This window comes from Pipistrellus kuhlii, unplaced genomic scaffold (genome assembly GCF_014108245.1).
Source record: "Pipistrellus kuhlii isolate mPipKuh1 unplaced genomic scaffold, mPipKuh1.p scaffold_m20_p_15, whole genome shotgun sequence".
NCBI classification, from domain to species: domain Eukaryota; kingdom Metazoa; phylum Chordata; class Mammalia; order Chiroptera; family Vespertilionidae; genus Pipistrellus; species Pipistrellus kuhlii.
In genome coordinates, this window is record NW_023425460.1 from 44,473,475 (window position 1) to 44,497,543 (window position 24,069).

A 24,069-nucleotide genomic window follows, 5' to 3' on the forward strand; every position below is an offset into this window, starting at 1 on the left:
TGGGTTATTGACTTCCTGTCTGCACTGATAATAGTCAGTGGATTCCGGGAACTCATTGGAGCTGGTTCGTAACCAAATGAATGCAAAACAGGCCCCACACTGGCTTTCCACGTGTTTGTTTTTAAACAGGCAGATCCGTTTGCTCCCTCATTTTCCTTTTCAGTTGACACATCATTTTTTGACAACAACATCGTCCCCCGGGAATAGAGATGTCCCCACACTCCCATTGACAAAACAGCTTGCGCCTTAGCATCCGTCCTTTAGCACAGGCGACTTTATCCTTCATGGCAAACCCCTGTGCGAACAGGAAGTGAAGTCCATGCACGGGTTTGGTGCTTACCCCTGGGCCACAGCGGCAGGCCTGTCCCTGAGCTGGGCATCAGGCGGGTGAGTCCCCGGGAAAACACCTGGGGAGCCGGAGGGCGAGGCGGATGGAAGCAGAAGCGTTTGAACGGGGCGGTCACAACCTCCCGGCATCGGCTGACAGGCACGCCTCTGTGCGCGTCACGGATGTGTATAGTGGACAGCACCCAGTATGATGGGCTGGCTAGGGTCATAGTTGGCAAGCTGCGGCTCTCGAGCCACATGCGGCTCTTTGGCCCCTGGAGTGTGGCTCTTCCACAAAATACCATAGCCTTGGGTGAGTCTGTTTTGAAGACGTGGCGTTGGAAGAAGTTTAAGTTTAAAAAAGTTGGCCCCTCCTCTGAGGAGCTGCTGAAGGTCCGTGTGGAGGCTGCTGGCCCTCGCGGAGCTGTGTGCTCGTCGCCTGCACCGCGGGGACCTCGTCACGTTCCCTCTGGGACAGAGGCACACGGTGTCCGCTTCCAGGAAAGAGGGCTGGCCCCGCTCTTGTTGGCTGTGCTCCTGTGTTGCATCATGAAATGGCGTCTGTCTTCCCGGCCCCTGGTGTCCCCTGCTGACCGCCTGTCCCTCTCCCGCAGGTGGTTGCCACAACAGCCTTAAGCCCGTGGGCAGCAGCCCCGCCATCGCCATCGCCACCACGGCCGCAGCCATGGTCTCCGTGGACACCGAGGGCCTCGGGGGCCCGGCCCCCTCCGGCGTGCAGCCCTGCCGCTTCCTGACGCTGGCGCCCATCAAAATACCCCTGCGGACCGTCCCCTTCCCTGGTAAGCGAGAGTACGGCTCTCTGAGCCTCCAGTCAGTTCCAGAATCCACAGCGAGGGGGAAGGGGGGAGGGGAGGGACCAGCCAGCCCGCAGGTGCCAGCTCCCTGAGTCCCTGAGCTGTGGGGCAGCCAGGTTGGCCTCAGGGGCACGGGGCAGGAGGTATACGGGTTTGCTCATCATCCATCCGCACAAAGGGACGCGGTCCACTCAGCAGGCTTTGTTCAGTCATGCGGGGCCTTTTCTGCCATAAAGCCAGTTCCCAGTGTCTGTCTGCGAAATGCCACTTGCCTTGCTAACCCGTTAGGGGAGGGGATGCATAGGGGAGAGGGCAGGCACTGAGAAGCTGGAGATTTTCTCACCCAAACACGAAGGGAAGCAAGGCAGCGTGCTGGGAGGTAGGCAAGCGTCTCAGCCAGCACGACAGGAAGGCGTGCGCTGTGGGTGCGGATGGAGCACTCAGCCGCCTGGGCGACCAGCTGGCCTTGCCGCTGGGCCTGTTTGGAGCGCAGGGCTGGGTCCCACACACAGGCAGGACCTCTGTGGGAGCCCCCGAGGCCTGTGGGCGTGCAGGATGGGCCGGGATGGTGTCAAGAGTGTTGATCTGGGTGCTGTGGGAGTGTGCTTCTGAAAAATCCTCAGGGCTCAGGTGGCAGACATCCTCCGGTCTTGCCTGGTGCCCGGTGCCTGATGCCTGCGGGGGCATAGGAGGGGAGAGGGAGGCCCGGTCCTGACTGGTGGCGACTCCGCTGTCCACACGTGTTCCCAGTGTACACGGGCGTCTGAGAATTCTGACCACTCCATCATGTGTCCATGCCGTCCTTGTGAGCGCATGGTCAGGTCCCGTTCTTACACGTAGTGAAAGCCACGCTGATTTGGGATGACATTTACTAAGTACCAAGTCTCCTGGGCAGGTGCGCTTTTTTTTTTTTTTTTTTTTTTCCCCTCGCGGAGAGCCAAGTCCCGGCAGGCAGGAAGTGCTCTTTATTTTAGCTTTTTATGCGCTTTGAGAAGACTGAAGCAGAAATTCTGCGGAGTTCTAATATTGACTGTACCCTGAAGATAGTGTTAGAATTCTTTTTTAAAAATATATGTATATATTTTACTGATTTTTTACAGAGAGGGAGGGAGAGAGAGAGAGATAGTTAGAAACATCGATGAGAGAGAAACATCAATCAGCTGCCTCCTGCACATCCCTACTGGGGATATGCCCGCAACCAAGGTACATGATCTTGACTGGAATTGAACCCGGGACCCTTGAATCCACAGGCCGATGCTCTATCCACTGAGCCAAACCGGTTATGGCTAGAATTCTTTTTATTTATTTATTTATTTTTAATATATTTGTATTGATTTCAGAGAGGAAGGGAGAAGGAGAGAGAGAGGTAGAAACATCAATGATGAGAGAGAATCGTGGATTGGCTGCCTTCTGCATGCCTCCTACTGGGGATCGAGCTCACAGCCCAGGCATGTGCCCTGACTGGGAATCATATCATGACCTCCTAGTTCATATGTCGACGCTCAACCACTGAGCCATGCTGGTTGGGCTAGAATACTAATTCTAGTACCACTATCATTAGTTGCTTGGTTCTCAGTAATAACGAATATCACTAGATTGTTACGTGTATGAGTCCTAGGAAGAAAGAGAAACAGCCTTGCTGTCTTCAGTGTGGGGGTGCTTCTGCTTTGCTCACCTCGTTTCTGATAACTCTAGTGCGGCCTTCTCAGCACAGGCCCCTGGCTTCCATAGTTCTCTGCCAGGCTGATAAGTTAGCTGGTCAGCAGAACATCGTGCTCTCAAGAACAGAATCTTACTTCTATTTCGGCATGTTACTGAGCATGCATTAGGCGTATGATGGGGAAATGAGTAAACCACAGAGATAATCTCTTCCGTGGGACATAATTTACAGACATGTCAAGATTTTGGTTCAGATCCATCATTGGCGCTTCCTAAGGACAACTTTCCTGTGTTTAAAGGTCTGCCCCTGAATCTGAGGGGATGGAGCAGGAGGTGGGCACAGCGGGGTTACCTGCAGGTGTGGGCTGTGAGGGGGGAGCTGGCCTGTGCTGGATGGTGGCAGCAGGTGCCTCCTCCCCCTTCTCCTCAAGCAGGTCTCAGCGACGCAGCCTTCCTCGTTTCTGACCATTCCCTTACGCCTTAGGACTTGGGGTGCAAGCACAAACACTTTTCGGGGGGAACGTATCTGACACCCTGTGTACCTCCTAGTGTGTAAGGGGGTGCAGTTTCCCGAGGGGAGGAAGACAGAGCGAGGGAGGGTTTGTCAGAGCACGGCCCCCTGTCCCCGTCTCTGGTGTTTATGTTGTTGTTAATCCTCGCCGAGAACATTTTCCCATTGATGGTAAGGGAGAGTAGAAGGGAGGGGGAGAGGCAGAGAGAAACATCGATGTGAGAGAGACACATCGACTGGTTTAAAGGGGACGCGGGACAAATTGTTAAAAATCAGGACTGTCCCCTGGCATTTTTTTTTTTAAAAAGTCCCGATTTTTGGCCAAAAATAGGGACTTTTTTAAAATGCCGCGGGATGCAGGACAAATTGTTAAAAATCGGGACTGTCCCGCCAAAAGCGGGACATCTGGTTACCTTAGACTGGTTGACCCTTGCACGCATCCCAACCAGAGCCTTTGACTGGCATGGAACCCAGGGCCCTTCAGTCTGCAGGCTGACGCTCTGCTCACTGGTCCGCTGGGGCCAGGCCTGCGTCTGAGTGACCACAGTGGCCTGGCCCGGGGACAGGCGGGCACCGCCTGCGGAAGGAGATGACGTTCTGGGGCGAGCCTCGGTTCAGACGACGGGGCTCTTTCTAACCCTCTGCCCACCGTTTCCTGAGCGTTCCAGCGGAAAAGGGGGGATGTGGGGGAGTGGCGGCCACCCGGAGTCATTCCCACCCCGCCCAGCGAGGAGGCAGAGCCATCTGCCCGGGAAGCCGCTCGCCACCTGTCCCTGCTCCGGGGTGGTGAGTGGCTGACTGCCACATCCTGTCCTGCCTCCGAGCAGCTGGGAAGCGACTCCGTGTCTCCCGGGCCCCGTAACTCACCCCGGAGCCGCACGGTGAGCCAGGAAGTCCCCGCGCCGGGACCCGGGGCGGAGAGGCGCCTCATCGGAGACCCCGTGGGCGGGCAGCAGGCACCGAACAGCCACAGCCGGGCGCAGGCGGATGCAGCCTCTTCCTTTGTGTTTTATTATTTTTTTAATCCAGGAATTGTTTCCTCTCCCCTGCAATGAAAAATGTCATAATACACATTAACATTTCAGAGGGCTGGGAGGTAAAAATAGCATCGCCGCACAATCCCTCTCCCTCCGGCGTGTCAGCTCCGGGGCTCCTGTGGGAAGGGCACCGGGGCTTCCAGCACATTCCATTTAAACAACCCGGGAGCAAAGGCTGCGGCTAGTGTGTCCCCACAAGTGAACTCCTGTGAAGGATGCGAGCTCCTCGTGGCCACGCTGGCACGGCCACACTTTGTTCTCCTCACCTGGAGATGTGCTTTTGTTGGTTTTAGAGAGAGAGGAAGGAAGATGATAGATAGAAATGGAGAGAGAGAGAGAGAGGGAGAGGGGGAGGGGGAGAGAGAGAGAGAGAGAGAGAGAGGGAGAGAGAGAGAGGAGAGAGAGAGACATGTGCACCTTAGGCGTAAAAGGTGCAGAATTTTCTAAACGGGGAGCCCCTTGCTGGAAGCCAGAAGGAACTCCGGGCTCAGCATTAGCCGTCTCCGCTGTCAGCTTCCAGCCGCTGCTAGAAAAGACATTGGAAACGCATCCTGCACGTAGCGGCACGCACGTGCTTGTGCAAGTGCACAGAGCGCCGGACCACAGGCCCGAGACGCCCCTCTGAGCCCGAGGTGCCAGGCACCTCTCCCGGCCTTAGGAACGTGCAGCGAGGGGCTCACAGTAACACTGTGCCCGTGGGGCCCAGCCTGACCAAAGCACGGGGTGGTGCCGACAGGGGGCACCCTCAGTCTGCACACCACCCGCCACGGGGGCTCCACCCCCAGGCCTCCCACTGGGTCCCTTGCAGCCCAAGGAGCACAGCCCCCTTCTCACACTGGAAGAGTTAGGGAATGTCTCCCCAATTTCACAGCATGCATGCACACACAGGGACACACGGCACACACATGGACACACGTGTGCACACACATGCACACATACAGACACATATGCATGCACACACGAACACACACTGACACACATACACACACATGGACATGTGTGCACACACACATGCACATATGCTGCATTCCTTCCATCAAGGCCGACCTCAGACCAGCTCTCTGCTGAACACCAGGTTTAACAATTCACCAGGATGACTCCCCATGGCCGCCTCGGAAGCCCCGCCTCTGGTCGGGCTGCTGCCCTTGCAGGCATGTCCCCTGGGCGGTCACGGCTGCTGACGTGGAGAGCCGTGATTCCGTGGGGTGAGCACGCACATCGAGGAGGAGGCACCCCCCACAGTGAGCACAGTGGGCGCTTAGCCAAACCGATGTAAACCTCTCGGTGTTTCCCCAATTTATTATTTTAAGCCTGTTAGCAAGCTCTGCTGTTGGCTGCTATTTCCAAAAATAATTAATCAGGGACGAGTCCAAAGCATCCCGTGGAGGCTCGGCTTGGCAGGACTGCCTGGCGGATGGCACGCTGCAATTAGCACGGTCCCTCAGCCGCCGTCCTCGCGACCCTTCAATTACGTCTCTCCGGCTGGCTCTCTCGTCGGCGATGGGGTCATGGTCCCTGCTCCACACGCCGGTGGCGGTGATGCCCACAACACCCCTGAGAGAGTGTGGGGGGCCCGCCAGCCCTTTGTCAGCGCAGATGTGTTCCGAGAATTCTGGTCCTTCCGCGGGGAGGATGGGACTGAAGTCAGGCTCAGTGCCAGGCCTGGGCCCACGCGCGATTGACAGTGGGGCCAGAGCTTATTGGCTCCAGGTGTCTAAGAACTGACCCTGGTGGGTTTCTCTCCACCCCATGCCCACCAGCAGTACCTGTCCTGGTCCCTGCAGAACCCGCCTCATCCTGTGGTCACCCCAGCTCTGCCCTCTGCCACCCCAGGGCCGGAGTGTCCTTGGCAGGAGGACAGCTGACCCTCCTGTGCTCGGGAGAAGGGAGATGTGCCGGGTCTCACCCTGGGCACGGCGCTGAGACCAGCTCAGCAGCCGAGCAGGCAGGGCAGGGGCCACCTGAGCCCCTTAGTCTGTTAGTCTATGAAGTCACAGAGAGAAAGCATGTTCAGATTGTGACATGATTTAAAAAAAATGTTTTTTATTGATTTTGAGAGAGAGAGAGAGGTAGGGAGATAGAAACTTCAATGATGAGAGAGAAACATCATTGATAGGCTGCCTCCTGCACGCCCCCTCCTGGCGACTGAGCCTGGCAAGTGCCCTGCCTGGGAATTGAACCGGCGACCTCTTGGTTCATGGGTCAATGCTCAACCACTGAGCCACACCGACCGGGCGAGATTGTGACGTGATTTTAGATGTCATAACTATTAATTAGATTCATTCATATTAATAAGCGCTGCTCCGTGAGAGTCCCAACCTCAGGACCACGCTTTGGCATCAGAATGCAGCGGACACCGTCGCTCAGCTCTCATTGTTCAAAACCCAGCAGCCGAGGCCAGGGCTTCATCCAGCCTCCTTTTGGTTGTTCCCGATTCTGTGTGTCCCCAGGATATTCCTCCCCGCACCTCTCTGCTCAGTTCCTCTTCTCTCCCTGCACCCCAGTCCCCGAGGGCCTTCCTTCCTCAAAGCATCCATCTTCCCGAATCATCCCTCCTGCATCCCGGCAGCTGCGGTGCGGGCGGTGTCTGCTGGCTCATAGCCAGGGCTCCGGATGCAGCGTCTCCACTCCTAGTTCCCAGCCACACTCGCCGGGAGCATATGCTGCCATAATGTCCCAATAAAAGGGATTTCCAATCTCTTTGATGTTTAAAATTCTCATTTGCCTTCAAACTTGACGGATAGGTTGTCAAGTTTACACAATATTGGCTTGAGTCGTTTTTTCTCTTTAAGAAATTGCTCTAACCATCTTCTGAAATCGGGACTTGCGAAGGGAAGGGCACGCTCCGTCCGTGTGAGTGTGCAGGTGTGTTTCCTTCCTGGAAAAACACGGTGGCAAGGGCACCACGCTTTTCTTTGATCCACAGTGATGTTCTGAGGGAACCCACACATTTAAAAATACTAATTCTGTGGGAAAATGTGGGCCTTGTCCACACAAAAATTCATTGTTCTTTATTGCTGGTAAATTCTCTGATTCACACACACACTCAGACATACTCACACAGGTGCTGTGAATACAGATTATAGATTGTATTTTACATTGTGCTACACATTATATTATATACAAGAAGCCTGGTGCATGAAAACTCATGCATTAGAGGGGGGTATCCCTCAGCCTAGCCTGCCCTCTCTCATATTTTAGAAGCCCTCTGAGGTAGGAGGAGACCTGGTGATCAGGGGAAGGCAAGGCCCCCATCACACCTCTGCTGCTGCCACTGCCAGCAGCACAAGCTTCAGCTAGCCTTGGTTACCTGAGCCTCGGGTGGCCCTGGACATCTGGGCAGCTGCCATCCAAGCCTTATCTGCACCTCAGGCCAGCCCTGGGCGGCTGGAGGGCTGAGGAGCCTGGGCCCTGCCATTTTGTGTCTGTGGGTGCCGCCATCTTTGAGGGTATGGCAGTCAATTAGCAATTCCCTCCTAATTGGCTGTGGGCACCGCCATTTTTGAGGGTGGGGCAGTCAATTAGCATATTCCTCCTTATTTGCTGTGGGCACCACCATCTTTGTGATGGCACGAGGGTTAATTAGCATACTCCATCTTTATTATTTATTTATTTTTTTAAAATATATTTTATTGATTTTGTACAGAGAGGAAGGGAGAGAGATAGAGAGTTAGAAACATCGATGAGAGAGAGTCATCGATCAGCTGCCTCTTGCACACCCCCCACTGGGGATATGCCCGCAACCAAGGTACATGCCCTTGACCGGAATCGAACCCGGGACCCTTCAGTCCCCAAGCCGACGCTCTATCCATTGAGCCAAACCGGTCTCGGCAGCATACTCCATCTTTATTAGATAGGATTACAACATATGCCATATAGAGTATAATGTGAATCCATGTAGTGTGATAGAAATTACTTATAAGAGAGTATGATGTAGTCACATGATATTCACATCTATTACAAACGTATTATATGCCATCCCTTCCCCCTGTGGATGCTGTGTGTCTGGGGTCCCAGCCGTCGTGAATCGTCCCCCCTCGTGTCTTGTTATTTCCTCTCATCGTCTGTGTCTGACTTTCCCCACCTCCTGGGAGGCCTCTGGACCTGTGTTTCCAAAGTGCATTGAATTGGAAGGGAGCCCTTTGCCTCTGAGCACGCCTGTCTGCCCTCCATCGCCGTCCGCTCCGCCTGTGGCACCTGGGGCATCTGCTCACCTGTGGATGCAGCATCTGCCCTTTCCTTTTCGCTTCTCTCTCTGACTCACCTGCCCTCATCCCCTCCTGGGACTCCCACTGATCACTGTGGTCCGTTTTCTGTTGCCGTCTGGCTGGGATGTTGTCCTCCATGATCTGGAAAGGTTCTTGAAGACCCCGTACCTTCTGAGGGCAATCAGGAGCCCAACGTCTTTAATATATATATATATTTAATTTCAGAGTGGAAGGGAGAGGGAGAAATATACAGAAACATCAGTGGGAAGAGAGAGAATCATCAATCAACTGCCTCTTGCATGCTCCCTACTGGGGATGGAGCCTGCAACCTGGGTATGTGCTCTGACTGGGAATCAAACCCTGGTCTCCTGGTTCATAGGTTGATGCTCAACCACTGAGCCACACCGGCCGTGTCCCTTGGGAGGGTCTTGACTCCGACCTGAGTCTGGTGTGGCGTCTGCAGGTGAGAAGGGACTCAGCCTGGTCATGCCGAAGCTGGGCATTCAGTCACACGGAGGATTTCTGAGAGCTCTCTCCCCGGGTGTGCGATGTCACGGTCATCCCGGTCACCCCTAAGCCCTGGCTGCCCTGCCCTCACCTCTGTCTCCGGGCCTCCCAGGGCAGAGCTGCGCTTGGGCCATCCCTGCGGGCGGAAGCCACTGAGTGTTTGCTGACCGGGTCTGATTATCACCCAACTTGTTTGCGCGGTCGGACCCCTTGTCCAAATCTGCAAACAGCTTTCTTTCGAGATAACAAATAAATGAACAGATAACCGAGGGACCTACTCCTGTCCCATGTGCCTTTATTCTGAGGAGATAAGATGAATGTTGACATTTAATTCTCATTTTTATTCTGGGCGTCGCATGAACGCCTCCTCGGTGGGTGTGCTATCTGCATATCTCCACTATCGCCGCTTCCCATATCAGCAAACAGTTTACGGGCTGTTATTTACTCTTCTGTCCAATAAAGGCCGCATTCAAGCGAAGGCGTGAAATTCCATTTCCGAAGGCAGCGGCAGAGCTGACGTCCACTCTGGGTGAGTGACAGGCCGTGTCCACGCCCCGCTCCGGGCCCCGCTCTGCCCCAGCTTCCCGGGACCCACAGCCGGAGTGGACTGTCCCTGGCAAGCACACGTGGACGGGAAGGGTCTGTCCTTTGGCCACAGCAGATGAATAAGCACAGGAGGGGTATTGGCTTTTTAAAAAAATATATTTTTATTGATTTCGAAGAAAAAAGGAAAAGGAGGATAGAAACATCAATGATGAGAGAGTCATTGATCGGCTGCCTCCTGCATGCCCCACACTGCGGATGGAGCCTGTGACCCGGGCATGTGGCCTGACCAGGAATGGAACTGTGACCTCCTGGTTCATAGGTTGATACTCAACCACTGAGCCACACCAGCTGGGAAAAGGGCATGTGATTTTAATTTTCCAGAGTTCAAGACTGCGGCAGGCCAGGAGAGCGGGGTGCAGGGCACCTGTGCCTGGTGCGTGGCTTGTGCCAGGACACCCTACTCGCCAGGAAGGATGGCTCCCAGGACTGCCGGGCAGAGGCTCCGGGCACCCCATGCTGAGCCAAAGCTGCAGCCAGGTCTCTACACACCGCCCCTCCCCCCGACCCCTTCTTCAGCCCAGCCGCCCTGGTGGCACGAGGGTTGGCTCTTGGGGGGCAGCTGCCAGGGCCGCTTCCTGAGGGGGTGTGGTGGGCAGACTTGCAGGGCAAGGCTGACTGTGGTCGGACTGGCAGTGATGGGGGAGAGGTCGAGGCTGGGTGGAAGGAAATTGGAAAACCCTGACATCACTAATGCTGCTTTGATTTTTAAAACGTGAGAGTATTTTGAGGGAAATAAAGCAATTTCCCGTCCCTTCCTTGATAGGAAAGCCCGGAATTAGGGCTTTCGGGGTGAGAGCATTGCCCCAAATTCTCTCGCTCCCCAATCAATCCAATTCCTAAAGATGAAGCCCAGGCAGCAGCTGCCCAGGCTCCCGAGAGAAGGGCGTGAGCCCCCGGCCTGGGGCCTGGGTGGGCCTCCGTCTGCAGGGACCTGGGGGAGAAGGCTTTGCATGGCTGAACCCCAGCATTGGTCTTTCCACCGGCTACTCAAGCACAGAGGGGCAGAGCTTGCCGAGGCCGGGGGTGGGGACTCACGTGGCCATACTGTCCCCCCGGCCTGCAGCTCGGCGGCTTTCCCATCGTGTTAGTGTGTCTGGGGCCTCCACGGAGCTGCCTCCCCCTCCGGCCAGGCCGGACGGCTGTGCGGGTCTCGGCTCTCACTGGCCTCACGTCTGGGATGCTCTGTACGGGGACGCAACGGTTTCCGCTCAGAACGTGGCTCAGCCAAGCACCATGAGGAAGCACTCTGAACCCTGCCTTCATCCAGTAGAGATGTACTGCCCGGGGGCTCGCATGGCAAGGGGGCCTTCTGGTCCCTGGCCTTGCCAAGCACGTAGTTCTGCAAATAATGCCAACCTCCCCCACCACACACACACACACACACACACACACACCCATCGCCACCGGGAGGGTCTGCTTCGGCGATGCCTGAGACAAACACCCCTCATGTGGGAAGCAGTCGCACCGTGTTGAAGCTGTATGAAATGGCGACTTTTCACGCCAGCCCCTCAAATTACCCGACTTCGCCGGGTACAATGCACCGACATGGGAAATGAACAGATGCACTCATTTATCTTCCTTTATTTATTCATTGACTCATTTCAACAAACATCCCCTCAGCACCTGCTGGGTGCCAGGAGCTGTTTTGGTGCCTGGCAAACCATGAGGAACAAAATAAAAAGCTCTGCCCCTGAGGGTGTCCACCTGCGGGGAGAACAGGCCCTGGGCAAAAGCCGGGGCACACAGTGAGCGGTGCGGGCGGTGGACAGTGACCCGTGCGGGAAACCACACATGGCCGCCCGGAAAGGACGCTCTGAACCAGAGGGGGCCGCCACGCTCGGCGTAGCAGGAGGAGGCAGGCTCACTTGGGCAAAGCCAGGAGCGGTGAGGGACCTGCTGGGGGACTGATGGCGACCGAACATTCCTGCAGAGGGAAGAGCCTGCGTGAAGACTGTGTCGGGGTGAGCTTGACATGGGTATGAGCCATCGGGGAGGCTGCGATGGGCGTGGGGGCGGGGCCAGAGGGACGCGCAGGAATGTCTGTACAGCAGGTGGACTGGGACTTCTGCAGGGTTTGGAGCAAGACACGTGCCAGCAATGTCTTCAAGTTCACAAGGGCCACTGGCTGCTAAGGACAAGCCTTTGGGGGCAGCGATGAAGCAGTTGCCGCGTGTGAGCGGATTTTCAGGAAGTCCATGTTGTTTGTAGCAGCCCCTGGGGACACACAGATGCTCTCCCTCCTCCGCCTTAGCCTTTCCTGCTCGGCATACAGGCTCCTGGCGGCGTCTCCTTCTGGACACAGCCGCCTCTCTCAGGGTCCGCGCTCCTGGGCGGGCAGCTCAGGCCCCTGGGTCATCCTGTCCTCAGGCTGGGAACCGCTGCTGTCTCAAAACTTGCCCGGAAAACGGCCTCATTGTGCTCCACAGGTTTCTTGTTTGATTCCAAGGTTTTAACAATGCGCCATGCTCAGGGGTCAGTGATGAATCGCAGAGCCAGAGCCGTCATTCACCAGGTGGTATTAGGAAAGTTAGCGTGTTTTACTACCAAGTGCATTTCCAACAGCGTGCATGACGAGTCTCTTATGTGCGGTGTGGCAGGAGGGGGGGGGCACGCAGGAGGGGAGGAGGTGGTGGGGGAGATGAGTCGGAAATAATCTCAACAAAAACACTGGCGATCCGCCTCCAACCATCTTCAAGGAAATGAAGTGATTTTGTAAAAGTTTAATGGAAACTAAAACGACAGGTTCTTTTCTTAGTGCACGTTATATTCCATAGCTTCAAAATTGATATTTTAATGTAGCACTAAATGGGTTATAAAATCACCTATAAAAACAGTGCTAACTAGGGAAAATATCTGGAAAGAAAAAAAACCAAACCAGTAAACTGTAGACAGGAGAGAAAAAAAGTCACAGAAAAGACTGAGGCATTGGGATGAATACTCTAAATTTGATATGTGTGTTTGTATACATGCACATATAGGTACACTTCTAGAGGCCCAGTGCACAAATTTGTGCACAGGTGGGGTTCCTCAGTCTGGCTGGTGATTGGGGCTGATCAGGCCCATCTTGCTCAGTCCTGATTGGGCCAGTCAGGGCCAGCGGCCAGGGAGAGGGACTGCAGGAGGTTGGCCCGCCAGGGGAGGTTGGCTGTGGGAGCACACTGACCACCAGGGGGCAGCTCCTGCATTGAGTGTGTGCCCCCTGGTGGTCAATGTGCATCATAGCGACCTGTTGTTCGGTCTCTTAGTCATACACACACACACACACACTAGAGGCTCAGTGCATGAAATTCATGCACTGGAGGTGGGTGTCCCTCAGTCCGGCCTACACCCTCTCACAGTCTGGGAGCACTGGGGATGTCTGACTGCCAGCTTAGGCCTGCTTCCCACATCCTTAGCCCTGCGGAGGCAGGAGAAGCTCCCACCACTGCCGCTGTGCTTACCAGCTGTGAGCCCAGCTTCTGGCTGAGTGACACTCCCCCTGTGGGAGCACACTGACCATCATGGGGCAGCTTCTGCATTGGGCATCTTCCCCCTGGTGGTCAGTGTGCGTCATATCGATCGGTCGTTCTGCTGGTTGGTTGATTTGCATATTAGCCTTTTATTATATAGGATAGGTATATTATACACCCACATATATGAACACTAGCTCTTATTTAAAAAATGCCATGCCATGAATAAAGGGATTGGAAAGTAGAAATACATGACCTAATAAAGATACAGAATGTGTATAAGTTTGTTATTAATGAAGAATGCCAACTGTAGCAATGAGACCTCAGTGTTACTGTGTGACCCCACTTTCTCCTTCTGCATTATGTTACAATGTTACCCTGTATTAGAGAGACAGACTCAGACATTGCTGTCGGCAGGACAGAGTATCTTTCTGAAGATGAGTGTGTATCATTCTCCTTCCACATCGATGTCCCCTGACCTCCCATCCCCTCCAGGGGAGTTTAGTCTAAAGATGCATGTGACTTACTCTGGGTAGAGCTGTGTGTGACACTAAAAACATTAGCAGCGCCTTGCATCTCCCGTGGCGTAGTAGGGAAGCTGTTCTGTGAAGTAACTCTTCTATGTAGCCTGTAGCCTTTTATAGACACTATTTGTAAAGACCACAGTTTACCGTGAACTGCTGACCGCATCTCATATTTCAGAGGCAGAGAGAGGAGGAGGGTGAGGAGATGTTCACGGATGGGTCTTGCTTCCACCTTCTTCTCTGGGAGACGAGGGGGCGTCTGTGTGGACACCCCGCATCCTTTGCCCAGCCCACCGGCCACACTCGAGGGCTGGCAGAGACATGAGCCGTCGTAAGCCCACGGTGCCCGGGGTTAGGCAGCGAGCTGCCACACACCCCCTACCACGCCATCGCCCCACGTGACCGTCGGAGAGTCAGGGATGAATGTTCCAGGGGCGTGTTGGCAGTTGGCATGTGAGGGTGGGGCGGAGAGCACATGTGTGTGCCATTGGCTGCCAAGACGTTTCTCAAAGGTCTTGATATCCTCTGTGAAGGCGTTTCGCTTCCTCTCCAACCCGTCCGTTTGGAGAGAAGTAAAAACTCGGGGTTGGATTCCGAAGGAAGGACGAGCTCCTGGGCCTGTCCCCTCCCCGAGCGTGTGTCAGGCTGCGGAAGTGTGGCCCCAGGTCCAGCCTGGAACATCCGTGACCCAGGAGTTACACGAGGAGAGGGGACTGGCGGGTCACGGAGCAGCACCGCTTCTGGACGCTGGTCCTTAGGGGACAGTCTGGGTGGACAGAGCTGGATGCTACGGCCGTGCTCGGGGGCGGGCAGGAGAGGTCAAAGCCGTGGCCTGAGCGGGAGGAGAGAGTCAAAGTCCGGCCTCAGAGACAGACAGACACACAGACAGAAACCTAATGGTGACGGGAGTGACAGGACTGGAGCCTGGAATACGAATGAGCTGGAAGAAGGGTCTCTGGTTGGCGCTTGGGTCTGGAGCTGAGTACTGGCCTCAAGGATGATAATGCTCGATGTAAATGTTATACAGAAACCAAAAGAGGCTCCTCCTTCTGTGAGAAAATGAGATGTGAGGAGCGTTCTCCGTAAGCGATCACTCTCTGAATGAATGGCCGTAACCTCTGCACTAACTGCAGTGCGGAGTCTGGACTCTGTGCTCTGGTCAGTCACCCATTCATCCACTCGGCTGCAGTGACCAGGTCAGTCGGACAGCCAGCTGGACTGACGGCTAGCCTGCGCTGGGCAGGAGGACTGGCCACGCTGGAGGTCTGTTTGGTGAAGACCACAGATGTGTGTGATGCAGAGGTTTCCCTGAGTCCCCCTGAGCTGCGCGGAGGACCCCAGGGGGTGCTGGCCTGAGGTGCGGTGGGGGTTACCCTCCTGCCCGCGCCCAGACAGGAGGGGAGCCGAGGTCGGCCTGGGACCAGGCAAAGCCGTGAGGGGCTGACTCCGTCCGCCTCTGCCACGCCCCTGGGCCCCCCGGGTGCACCCTGAAATTCCAGGGTGCAGCTGTGAGCCCAGCCCGCGGGGAGGAGGAATGGGGTGCCTTTTGCTGGGCCACATGCACAGGCATGGAGAGGGGTCCCTACTTGGCCAGCGCTGGGCTGGGTGGGCTTCCACCAGCCATGGCATGTCCGGCCCTGATGGTGACTCCAGGCAAGCTCCCTTCCCATGGCCAGTGGCCACACTCATGGAATGCTCTGGAAGGCGGGCCTCTGAGTGGGGTTACTTTCTTTTGGGGCCTTGAGGCGAAGGGCCAGGCCAGTTTTCAGCGTTGCTGTTGTGAGGAGGCTGGAGGCAAGGAGCACCCTGAGAGCGGCCAGCCCCTGGGAGAGGGGAGGGGCTATCCTCGCTGCCCGGAGCCCACCTGGCCGGGGCTGCGGGGCAGGGTCCAGGCTGGGGGCTGAGAGCCCAGGGTGCGAGAGCCTCCTGCATCCGGGCCTTTGTGTTCCTTCGTGCCTTTCCTTGAAGCAGGAAAGCCTGTTTCTCTACGTCCCACACAGACAGGAGGAGACCACACTTTACCTGCCCCCCTTCCCCTGGCAAGGACGGGAGGCCTCTTTTTTATTCTTTATTTTTCAGAATGAACAGATTTTTTGTTGCCTGGCTTTTGCACTTATAAACCATCATTAGCTTTGATTACGCGTAGTTAGCAGGTGGCTCGTTTCTGTCGAATGCCACGAGCGTGAGTCTGCGTTTCTGTGCTGCCAGCTGGCCCAGCGACGAGGTGTCGCCCCCTTGGCGTGTGGCTCCCAGGAGACTGGCATCAGCTCTCCGGCCGGAAGTCTTCAGTTCCAGGGCTGAGGTATAGGACTGACAGGGAGCCCCTCCTCCGATGGAGATGGGAGTCTTCCCATGATTCACACATGGGCTGGCATGTCAGAGAGGGCAGGAGGCATGTCAGGGAGCCCCTCCTCCGATGGAGATGGGGACCTTCCTGTGATGGCATCTGTGGTTCACACGTGAGCTGGCATGTCAGAGGGGGCAGGAGGCATGTCAGGGAGCCCCTTCTCCGATGGAGATGGGGACCTTCCTGTGATGGCATCTGTGGTTCACACGTGAGCTGGCATGTCAGAGAGGGCAGGAGGCATGTCAGGGAGCCCCTCCTCTGATGGAGTTGACAGTCTTCCCGTGATGGCATCTGTGGTTCACACGTGGGCTGGCATGTCAGAGGGGGCAGGAGGCATGTCAGGGAGCCCCTCCTCAGACAGTGAATTTCGTGCAGAGAAGCAGGCCCATTGGCGTGGCACTAACTCACATGAGAACCCGGGCCGGTCAGCATGCAGCCCTCGCTGTCCAAACAGAAGCGCTGCGCGCGGGTGAAGTGGAGCACGCATGGGGGCGGGATGCGCAGGGCCCGCTCGGCATCGGTGACTCTGTTTGATGGACGGTCGCCTTGGCCGTGCTTGCAGTGGGCGCAGAGAAACGGCACCTTCGTGGCCCGGAGCCCGGGAGGCTGTGTCATGTTTATCGCTCTGCACTGAGCGGGCGATTCTCGCGGGTTGGGTTATGGATGGATATGACTTCTCCCAAGGATCGGCGGTTTGTGCGTTCCCATGTCCCCGGGGGGACGGGACTCCGGGGCGCGCAGCCGGCTCCCAGAGACAGGCAGACCCGGGGCCACGCGTGGCCACACGGCCTCGCCCTCGGCCGCAGGCGGTGGGCACAGGAGTTGGGGGACCCCGCCCATGCCCCAGAGGCGCGTGGTCTTTAGGGGCTGGGCCTCTGCTCCCAGGGGGTGTGAAGGCGGCAGGCCCCGCAGCCAGACCGCCTCCTGTGCGGGCAGGCCCGTTCCGGACACGTTCCTGCGTTTAGGGGGCCCCATGGCCTCGCGGGGGGCCCCGGCCGGCTCTGGAAAACGCTCGCAAACAAGTTAATTTTGCAGAGAACTCTAATGTGTTTTTAATGAGTCATCATAACAGATGTAATTTTAACCGACGCGTGGCACATTTTTAAAATGTATTGCTTTTCGGTGCTGCGTCCCTGTTAAAAGCTTTCGGAAATTTCCCGTTTGGAGACGCCGGCCGCGGTGAGGACACCGGGCTCTGGCGGGCTGCCCGCCCCTTTCGGGGGAGACAGGCTTCCCCCTGGGGCCCAGGGCAGGGGAAGAGGACGTGAGAGGTCGGAGGAATGGGTTCTCGCCCCGCCTGTGGCTGGGAAGACTCGGTTTCTCCCTCTGTGATATGACAGCAGCACAAGGAAGCCTGATCAGAGTTTCCAAAGCGGGTGGGTGTCCATTTCATCCGAGATTCTCCAAACAACCCGCGGAAGAGGAAGACCGTTGTCAAAGTGAAGGCCTTGCTGTTGTGGGCCTGCCGGCGGCTCCAGGCCTGGAGTCAGTGCTGATGAGGAGGCCCGAGGCTCTGCCTGCCCCAAGTTGCCTCAGTCCCCACCCCGCCTTGATGTCTCACACCCGACCCACTTCTGACTGTGTCTCCTGGGGCTTTGTCATTCGGTTGGGACTGTTTCCACCTCCCCTCCCCCCCATTTCTTCATCTTAATCAGGGGAGAGTGCACAGGAACGGACTCATCGATGACTTGGGGCTGGATTTTGCCCACGTCTGCTGTTTTACCTTCCAGGGAAGTGATGTCCTCCTGACGCCTCCCCTGCGAGGCCACCAGGGCGGAGCCGTCCCCCGCGTGTCCTGCCCGTCCCCGGGGCCGTGCGGGTCTGCGTCCGTGTGGGGCCGGCGGCACAGGCTGGGCCGGGCCGGGCCAGGTCAGGCTCAGGCAGCAGCGATCTGGTGTTGCTCTTCGCGCCGGATTTTGCCGTGGGGAGGTTTCTGTGTTTCCCGGCAGCCCTGGCTTCCCTTCTCGGTGCGGTTTCTGACTCACGAGAGGTCAGAGGAAACGCTTGGCCCGGGACCACGCTCTTCCCAGCCTCAGCGATGTTCTCGACAGCCCGGGCCTCATGTCCTTCCCCTTCACCCTCCACGGCCACTCTGACCGCAGCCAGCACCCCTCGTGGGCTGCCCTCCCTGTGGCTGCCCTCCCCGTGGCTGCCCTCCCCGTGGGCTGCCCTCCCCGTGGACTGCCCTCCCCGTGGACTGCCCTCCCCGTGGACTGCCCTCCCCGTGGACTGCCCTCCCCGTGGGCTGCCCTCCCCGTGGAATGCCCTCCCCGTGGGCTGCCCTCCCCGTGGACTGCCCTCCCCGTGGACTGTCCTCCCTGTGGACTGCCCTCCCCGTGAACTGCCCTCCCCGTGGACTGTCCTCCCCGTGGACTGCCCTCCCCGTGGACTGCCCTCCCCGTGGACTGCCCTCCCCGTGGACTGCCCTCCCCGTGGGCTGCCCTCCCCGTGGACTGCCCTCCCCGTGGACTGCCCTCCCCGTGGACTGCCCTCCCCGTGGACTGCCCTCCCTGTGGACTGCCCTCCCCGTGGGCTGAACTCCCCCATGGGCTGCCCTCCCCGTGGACTGCCCTCCCCATGGACTGTCCTCCCCGTGGACTGCCCTCCCCGTGAACTGCCCTCCCCGTGGACTGTCCTCCCTGTGGACTGCCCTCCCTGTGGACTGCCCTCCCCGTGGACTGCCCTCCCCATGGGCTGTCCTCCCTGTGGACTGCCCTCCCCGTGGACTGCCCTTCCCGTGGGCTGCCCTCCCTGTGGACTGCCCTCCCTGTGGAATGCCCTCCCGTGGGCTGCACTCCCCGTGGACTGCCCTCCCCGTGGAATGCCCTCCCCGTGGACTGCCCTCCCCGTGGGCTGCCCTCCCCGTGGGCTGCCTCCCCGTGGGCTCCTGGGCTCCTGAACCAGGTGTCCTTATGAGCACCTGCCCCCTCGGCCAGCTGGGGTCTGCACAGCTGGGGCTCCAGCACCCCCGCTGGTGACCCCTTTATCTCCTCAACAAACAGGGAGCCTCCAGGAGGGGGGGGAGGAGGGGGTGTGCTTCCCCCATGACGTCTATTCCTCTCTAAATTGGAGTTAAAATTTCCATTTATATTTAAATAGACACTTTAAGGTAATTTCCTCTCAGCAGCTCATATGCTGATCTAGTGGTGCGTCCCCCATTTGCAACGCTAGGACGGGCTTCGGTATCATCCGGTCTGATCAGGCGTTCCCTCCGGCTCCCGAGGACGATGGGCGCAGCACGGGAGCCAGGGGGGGGAGGCGGCAGGGACCGCGGGTGGCGCTGGCCCAGCGCTTTCCGGAGGATCAGAGAGGGCTGTTGGGTCGGGACCTGCACCAGCTTCACAGGAAATAGCCCGCCATGGGCGCCTCCCGCTCAGAAAGGACACATGCACGTTGGTTCTGGGGAGGATGCGGAATGGACCGGGCCTGCTGGGCCCTGCTGCTCGGACCACCACCTCACGTGATCCAAATCCGTCTTTAAGCTGAACTGAAGCCTGCTCCCCGCCCCCATTAGTGCTTGGCACTTCCTGTCACCCAAAAGCAGTGATCGACTTCGTGGAAACATTGAAATGACAGACGCTGTGGGGATCTGGAGGGTGGTGACCAGGCCCGCACGCCCTTAGGAAATCACACAAAGACTCTGGGTTCCTAAAGGAGGGGTCCCGACTCTGGAGGACGGGGTGCTTCCAACCCAAGAGGCCGATCCCAGGGGTGCAGGTACCGGAGACGGACGTGAGATGAGCTGAGGCACCACTGGGGGACACCGGGTTCGGTGGGGCGGGGAGAGCCCCCAGCACCCCTGTGAGGTGTGTCCAGCCCGTGGAGGCAGGCTGGCGAGGCTGGACCTGAGTCCTGGGCTGAGGAGGGTGTGCGGGGACGATGGGAGGGACCCGGGCTGGGATTAGTCAGCTTCACAAGCGAAGCACAGCCCCTGCCCAGCTGGCCTTGGACTTGGGCCTTGGTCGAGCTCCAGGCCCTTGGGCCCCAGCCCTGGGCACCCGCCCCAGGAAGCCAGGCTTCTGCAAGGAGCTGTGGACGTGCAAAGTGTGACCGGCTCTCCCGCCTGCAGCTCCTGGTTTGGTTTAGTTTTGTATGAAAAACTTGTCCTCATCCTGACACCCGGGCCTCTCCCACGTTAAGGTGATTCCCTTCCAATCATCCTCTGCAGTGCCTCTGAGAGCTTCTTGGGACCTGGGTAAGCTCAGGTCTCCCCGTCCGGGGTCCTGTCGGCCAGGGGTCCTGTCAGGCAGGTGCCTGCCTGTCTTCCTGATTTGTCCAGCGCAGGAGCAGAGCTAAGCTTCTGCTGAGCCGGACGCTCACGTCGATGTGTACATTGCTCTCTCAATTAGGCTTTGCCTGGCAAACAGAGCAGAGCAAGAGACGCAGATCCCATTTGTTCAGGGCTTACCTGGAGCAGGTGCTGCTCGGAGTGCTCTGCGTACATGTGCCCTGGGACCGTCCCAGCGGGGTGGGGTGGCGAGGGGCGGGGGGAGGGTAAGCAGCCCCGGTTATTGTGTCCGTGTCTCCAGGCCGTGGGGAGGGGCAGGAGGACGGCCCGGCCAGACCGGCAGGGGCTGGCCAGCTGAGCTGGAGTCAGAACTGGAGCTGCAGAGAATCTGCAGAGAATCTGAAATTACATTTCAACACATTCTGGAAGTTTACAACCATCCGATTCCAGAGAAAAGTAATTTTATAACGTGAACTACCGGGCCAAGTGTGTCTGTTTTCTCTCTGAGTTTCTGTACAAATGTCCAACAAGTGGGCCGTCTGCATTCCCAAGGTCGTGGGAAGGTCATGTGCAAGTGCTGATTCTCCTGGGAGCCTGGGTGTTCCTTCTGCCCACTCTGAAATGTGCCACCTTCCCAGGTGCGGGGGCTGCACTGGCCACCACAGGAGCCCACGTGGCCTCTAGGGCCGAGGTCGGCAAACTGCGGCTCACGAGCCCCCTGTGGCTCTTTGGCCCCTTGAGTGTGGCTCTTCCACAAAATACCACGGCCTGGGTGAGTCTATGTTGAAGAAATGGCGTTAGAAGAAGTTTAAGTTTAAAAAATGTGGCTCTCCAAAGCAATGTCAATCGTTGTGCTGTTGGCATTGGGCTCTGTTGACTCATGAGTTTGCCGACCACTGCTGTCGAGGGCTGAGGACCAGCCACAAGAAGTTTCCCACCATGCATTTGGCTGATGTCACACCTCCCTTGGTGCCTCTGATTGAAGCTGATTAGGAACCAGTTTTCGGGGCCGTCTGCCTTGCCAGGCTGATTAGTGATTGAAGTCTTCAGCTCCCGCATGCTGCTGTAGGTCGCACGCGCCAGCGAGAGGACAGTGTGTCTGCAGCCTTTGTGTAAATAGGGGGTCCGTCGTGTGGCCCAGGAGGGGCACCTCCATCCCTTGTTAGAGCACGTGTCATCTCAGGTCTGGTTCAACAGCCTGGCTTACACCATCTGAACTACCCTCGCTCGCCTCAGCTCCTTTCAACTCCCATGGTAAAATGATATTTTATTTGCATCTGTGTTCCCTCACAAACATTTCATAAGTTAATTAGTTGTGTTATTAGCCAGTGGTAAGTAGGCCTAATTTGTTAGCTTCAGGTGTGATTAAGAATCTTGCAACGGCAGACCTTGCGATTCCTGAGAAACCTCAAAGCATCATCTACATGCATTTGTCAAATCACCCGAACCGCCTCGCTTTTATGTACTGTTCCACTTTGGAGTCTAAATGCAATTATGGACTCATTAGGTGAAGTCTAATAATTTTGATCTCACAGATGCCAAATCTAAATTAATGGAAGTTTCCATCCTATATGTAGCGCGATGCATGGTGTTTCCCATCATGCATTTGGCTGGATGAATCAAGTTTCCCATCATGCATTGGGTTGGATGAATCAAGTTTCCATTGTGCATTTATTTGACTGGATGATTGACATTTCCCATCGTGCATTTGGCTGGATGAATGAAGTTTTTCATCATGCAATTAGCAATACGTATGAAGTTCTCACCAGGCCTTACGCTGGATGACTGGCATTTTCCATTGTGCATGGGGCTGGATGAATGAAGTTTCCCTTCGTGTCTTTGGCTAAATGAATGAAATTTCCCATCATGCCTCTAGCTGGGCTATTGACGTTTTGGGGATACTCTTAACTTTACGGCATGGACGTGGACACTGAGGAGGACTTTGAGAGGCCTTTTCACTCAGACCTTGCAGAATTAACTGTACCTGGGGGGAGAGGGGTGGGCGGCTTCCTCGGCCAGTCTGTGAGGCAGTGGCAGAGGGAGGGGACGAGGCAGGCACAAGCTCAGCTGAGCCTGCCCGTGCTTCTGTGCGTCGCTCGTAGGACGAGGCAGACGGTCTCTCCTCCACTGAGAGGTGAGGATATGTTGGCCACACCGCACCCTGGGGTCACCAAGTCTTCGTTCTGTTTGTCTTTGAGCTTTGCTAGGCTGAGGGAGAGGCCAGGAGCAGGTTTCTAGGCTGGGAGATTTCAGCAGTGGGTGCAACTGTGTGCCTCCGGCCTCCGAACAGAACTCTCTAAGCTGACCCGGGCTGCTCGGCGGCTTTCTTACATTGATCTGGGCTTCATTTGCGAATGTTGTCACTGACCCCAGTCAAGAACAATAACAGTAGTAAGTGCAATCCTTGGGGCAGCCAGGGGTCCAAATGCTCGCCCATCTTGCTCTCCTGGCACCCGCAGGGAAGGCGCGGTGAGGTGCCCTCTCCAGATGAGGGATGCCCTCTCCAGATCAGGGATCTGAGGCACAGAGAGGGTGTGCCTCTCTCCTGCAGCCACACAGCCAGAGGGCAGTGCAGCTTCTCTGTGTCATTCCTCCCTGCCCTTGCGTGTCCCTGAGTGTGCTGCGTACATGTCTGCACAGACCCTAGACACGGAGTTTCATATCCGCCATTGCCTCATGACCTGGGAACGAAGGAAGAGCTGCGAATGTTCCTAGACCTTCTCAGCCACAGCGAAAGCTGGAGTAGGCTGAACGCAGAGGGAACTTCGGTCCATTCGGTTACTTCGATGGCTTACGGTTCCCACATAATCAGATGAGAAACGCGTCCTGCCAGCCGCGGTGCTCTCCAGAGGCGCCTGAGGGCCGACGGTGGGGTGGCCAGGTCACCGGCGCCGTGGGCTGGAGCCCGTGGCCGGCCCCGAGGCTGCACACCAGGGCCCCTGCGCCATCCTGAGGGCCGTGCAGTGCGGAGCTCTGAATGCTGTGATGGGCGCCGAGTGCGCGAACGGAGCCGTCCTTCTGGTCTTTCTGCCGAGTTTCCTCCGGCGGCTGGAAACGGGGGCGCAGCCTGGCTCTGCTGGGGGCCTGGGGGGTGAGGGGAGGCGTCTGTCGCAGGGCCATGGTGTCAGCCAGCGATCGAGAAGCTGGCTCCTGAGTTTTGGGCGCTGGAGCTCTCCATCAGCAGAGCCTCCCCCTGTGCTGCACCAGCCGTGCCCCGGCTCTGGCCGAAGAAGCCATAGCAGAGTCTGGTTCCTTCTTGAACGGCTCCTGTCTGAACTGAGCCACAGCACGGCTGCCCCTGCCCTGGGGCTCCGCGTGGGTGAGGGCCGGGCTCTGAGACGGGGGAGACAGCCCCTGGGACCCTCTCTGCCCCTGGCCTTGGGCGCTCTGGTCCCTTCGTGAGGAGCCCTACTCCTTCGTGTCTCTTACCTGGGGGTGCTGAACCGACGGCCCGGCTGCACCGTTAGCGGCTGGCGCCCCTCCAGCAGAGGCGTTCGTAACGCGTCCACATGCGGGCGGTGGCTGGGTTCTCCGCGGCACTTTGCACGTCAGCTGATTGTCTCCTAAAGCTGTCTCCTCGCTCCCTGCGTGCGAGGCTGTGGAGGCCGCCTCCCAGCCTTCTGTGCTTCCTGGTGTATCTGTGTCCACGTGTGAGCTGATGGGGCAGGGAGGGAGACAGACTGACAGACTGACAAACAGAGCCAGAGGGACGCACGCCCGGGCTGTGGGGGGAAAGAGACAGAAATGCAGAGACAGGGAGAGAGGCCCGCTGGCCCGGGGACCATGGGAGCCTGGCTTTCTAGCTTCCCTCCTCACAGCATCCTTGCCGGGTCTTGGTGGAGGGTGGGCGC

At 57.3% G+C, this 24,069-nt stretch overlaps 1 protein-coding gene across 1 annotated transcript in view; it reads left to right on the forward strand.

The window, feature by feature from the left end:
• The window catches only part of TCERG1L (transcription elongation regulator 1 like), an 80,018-nt gene that overhangs the window by 16,917 nt on the left and 39,032 nt on the right, over positions 1–24,069 (forward strand). The window contains exon 4 of the mRNA XM_036437973.2: positions 942–1,127. Within this exon, the coding sequence (XP_036293866.2) occupies positions 942–1,127 (186 nt within the window). The remainder of the gene's footprint in view (positions 1–941; positions 1,128–24,069) is intronic.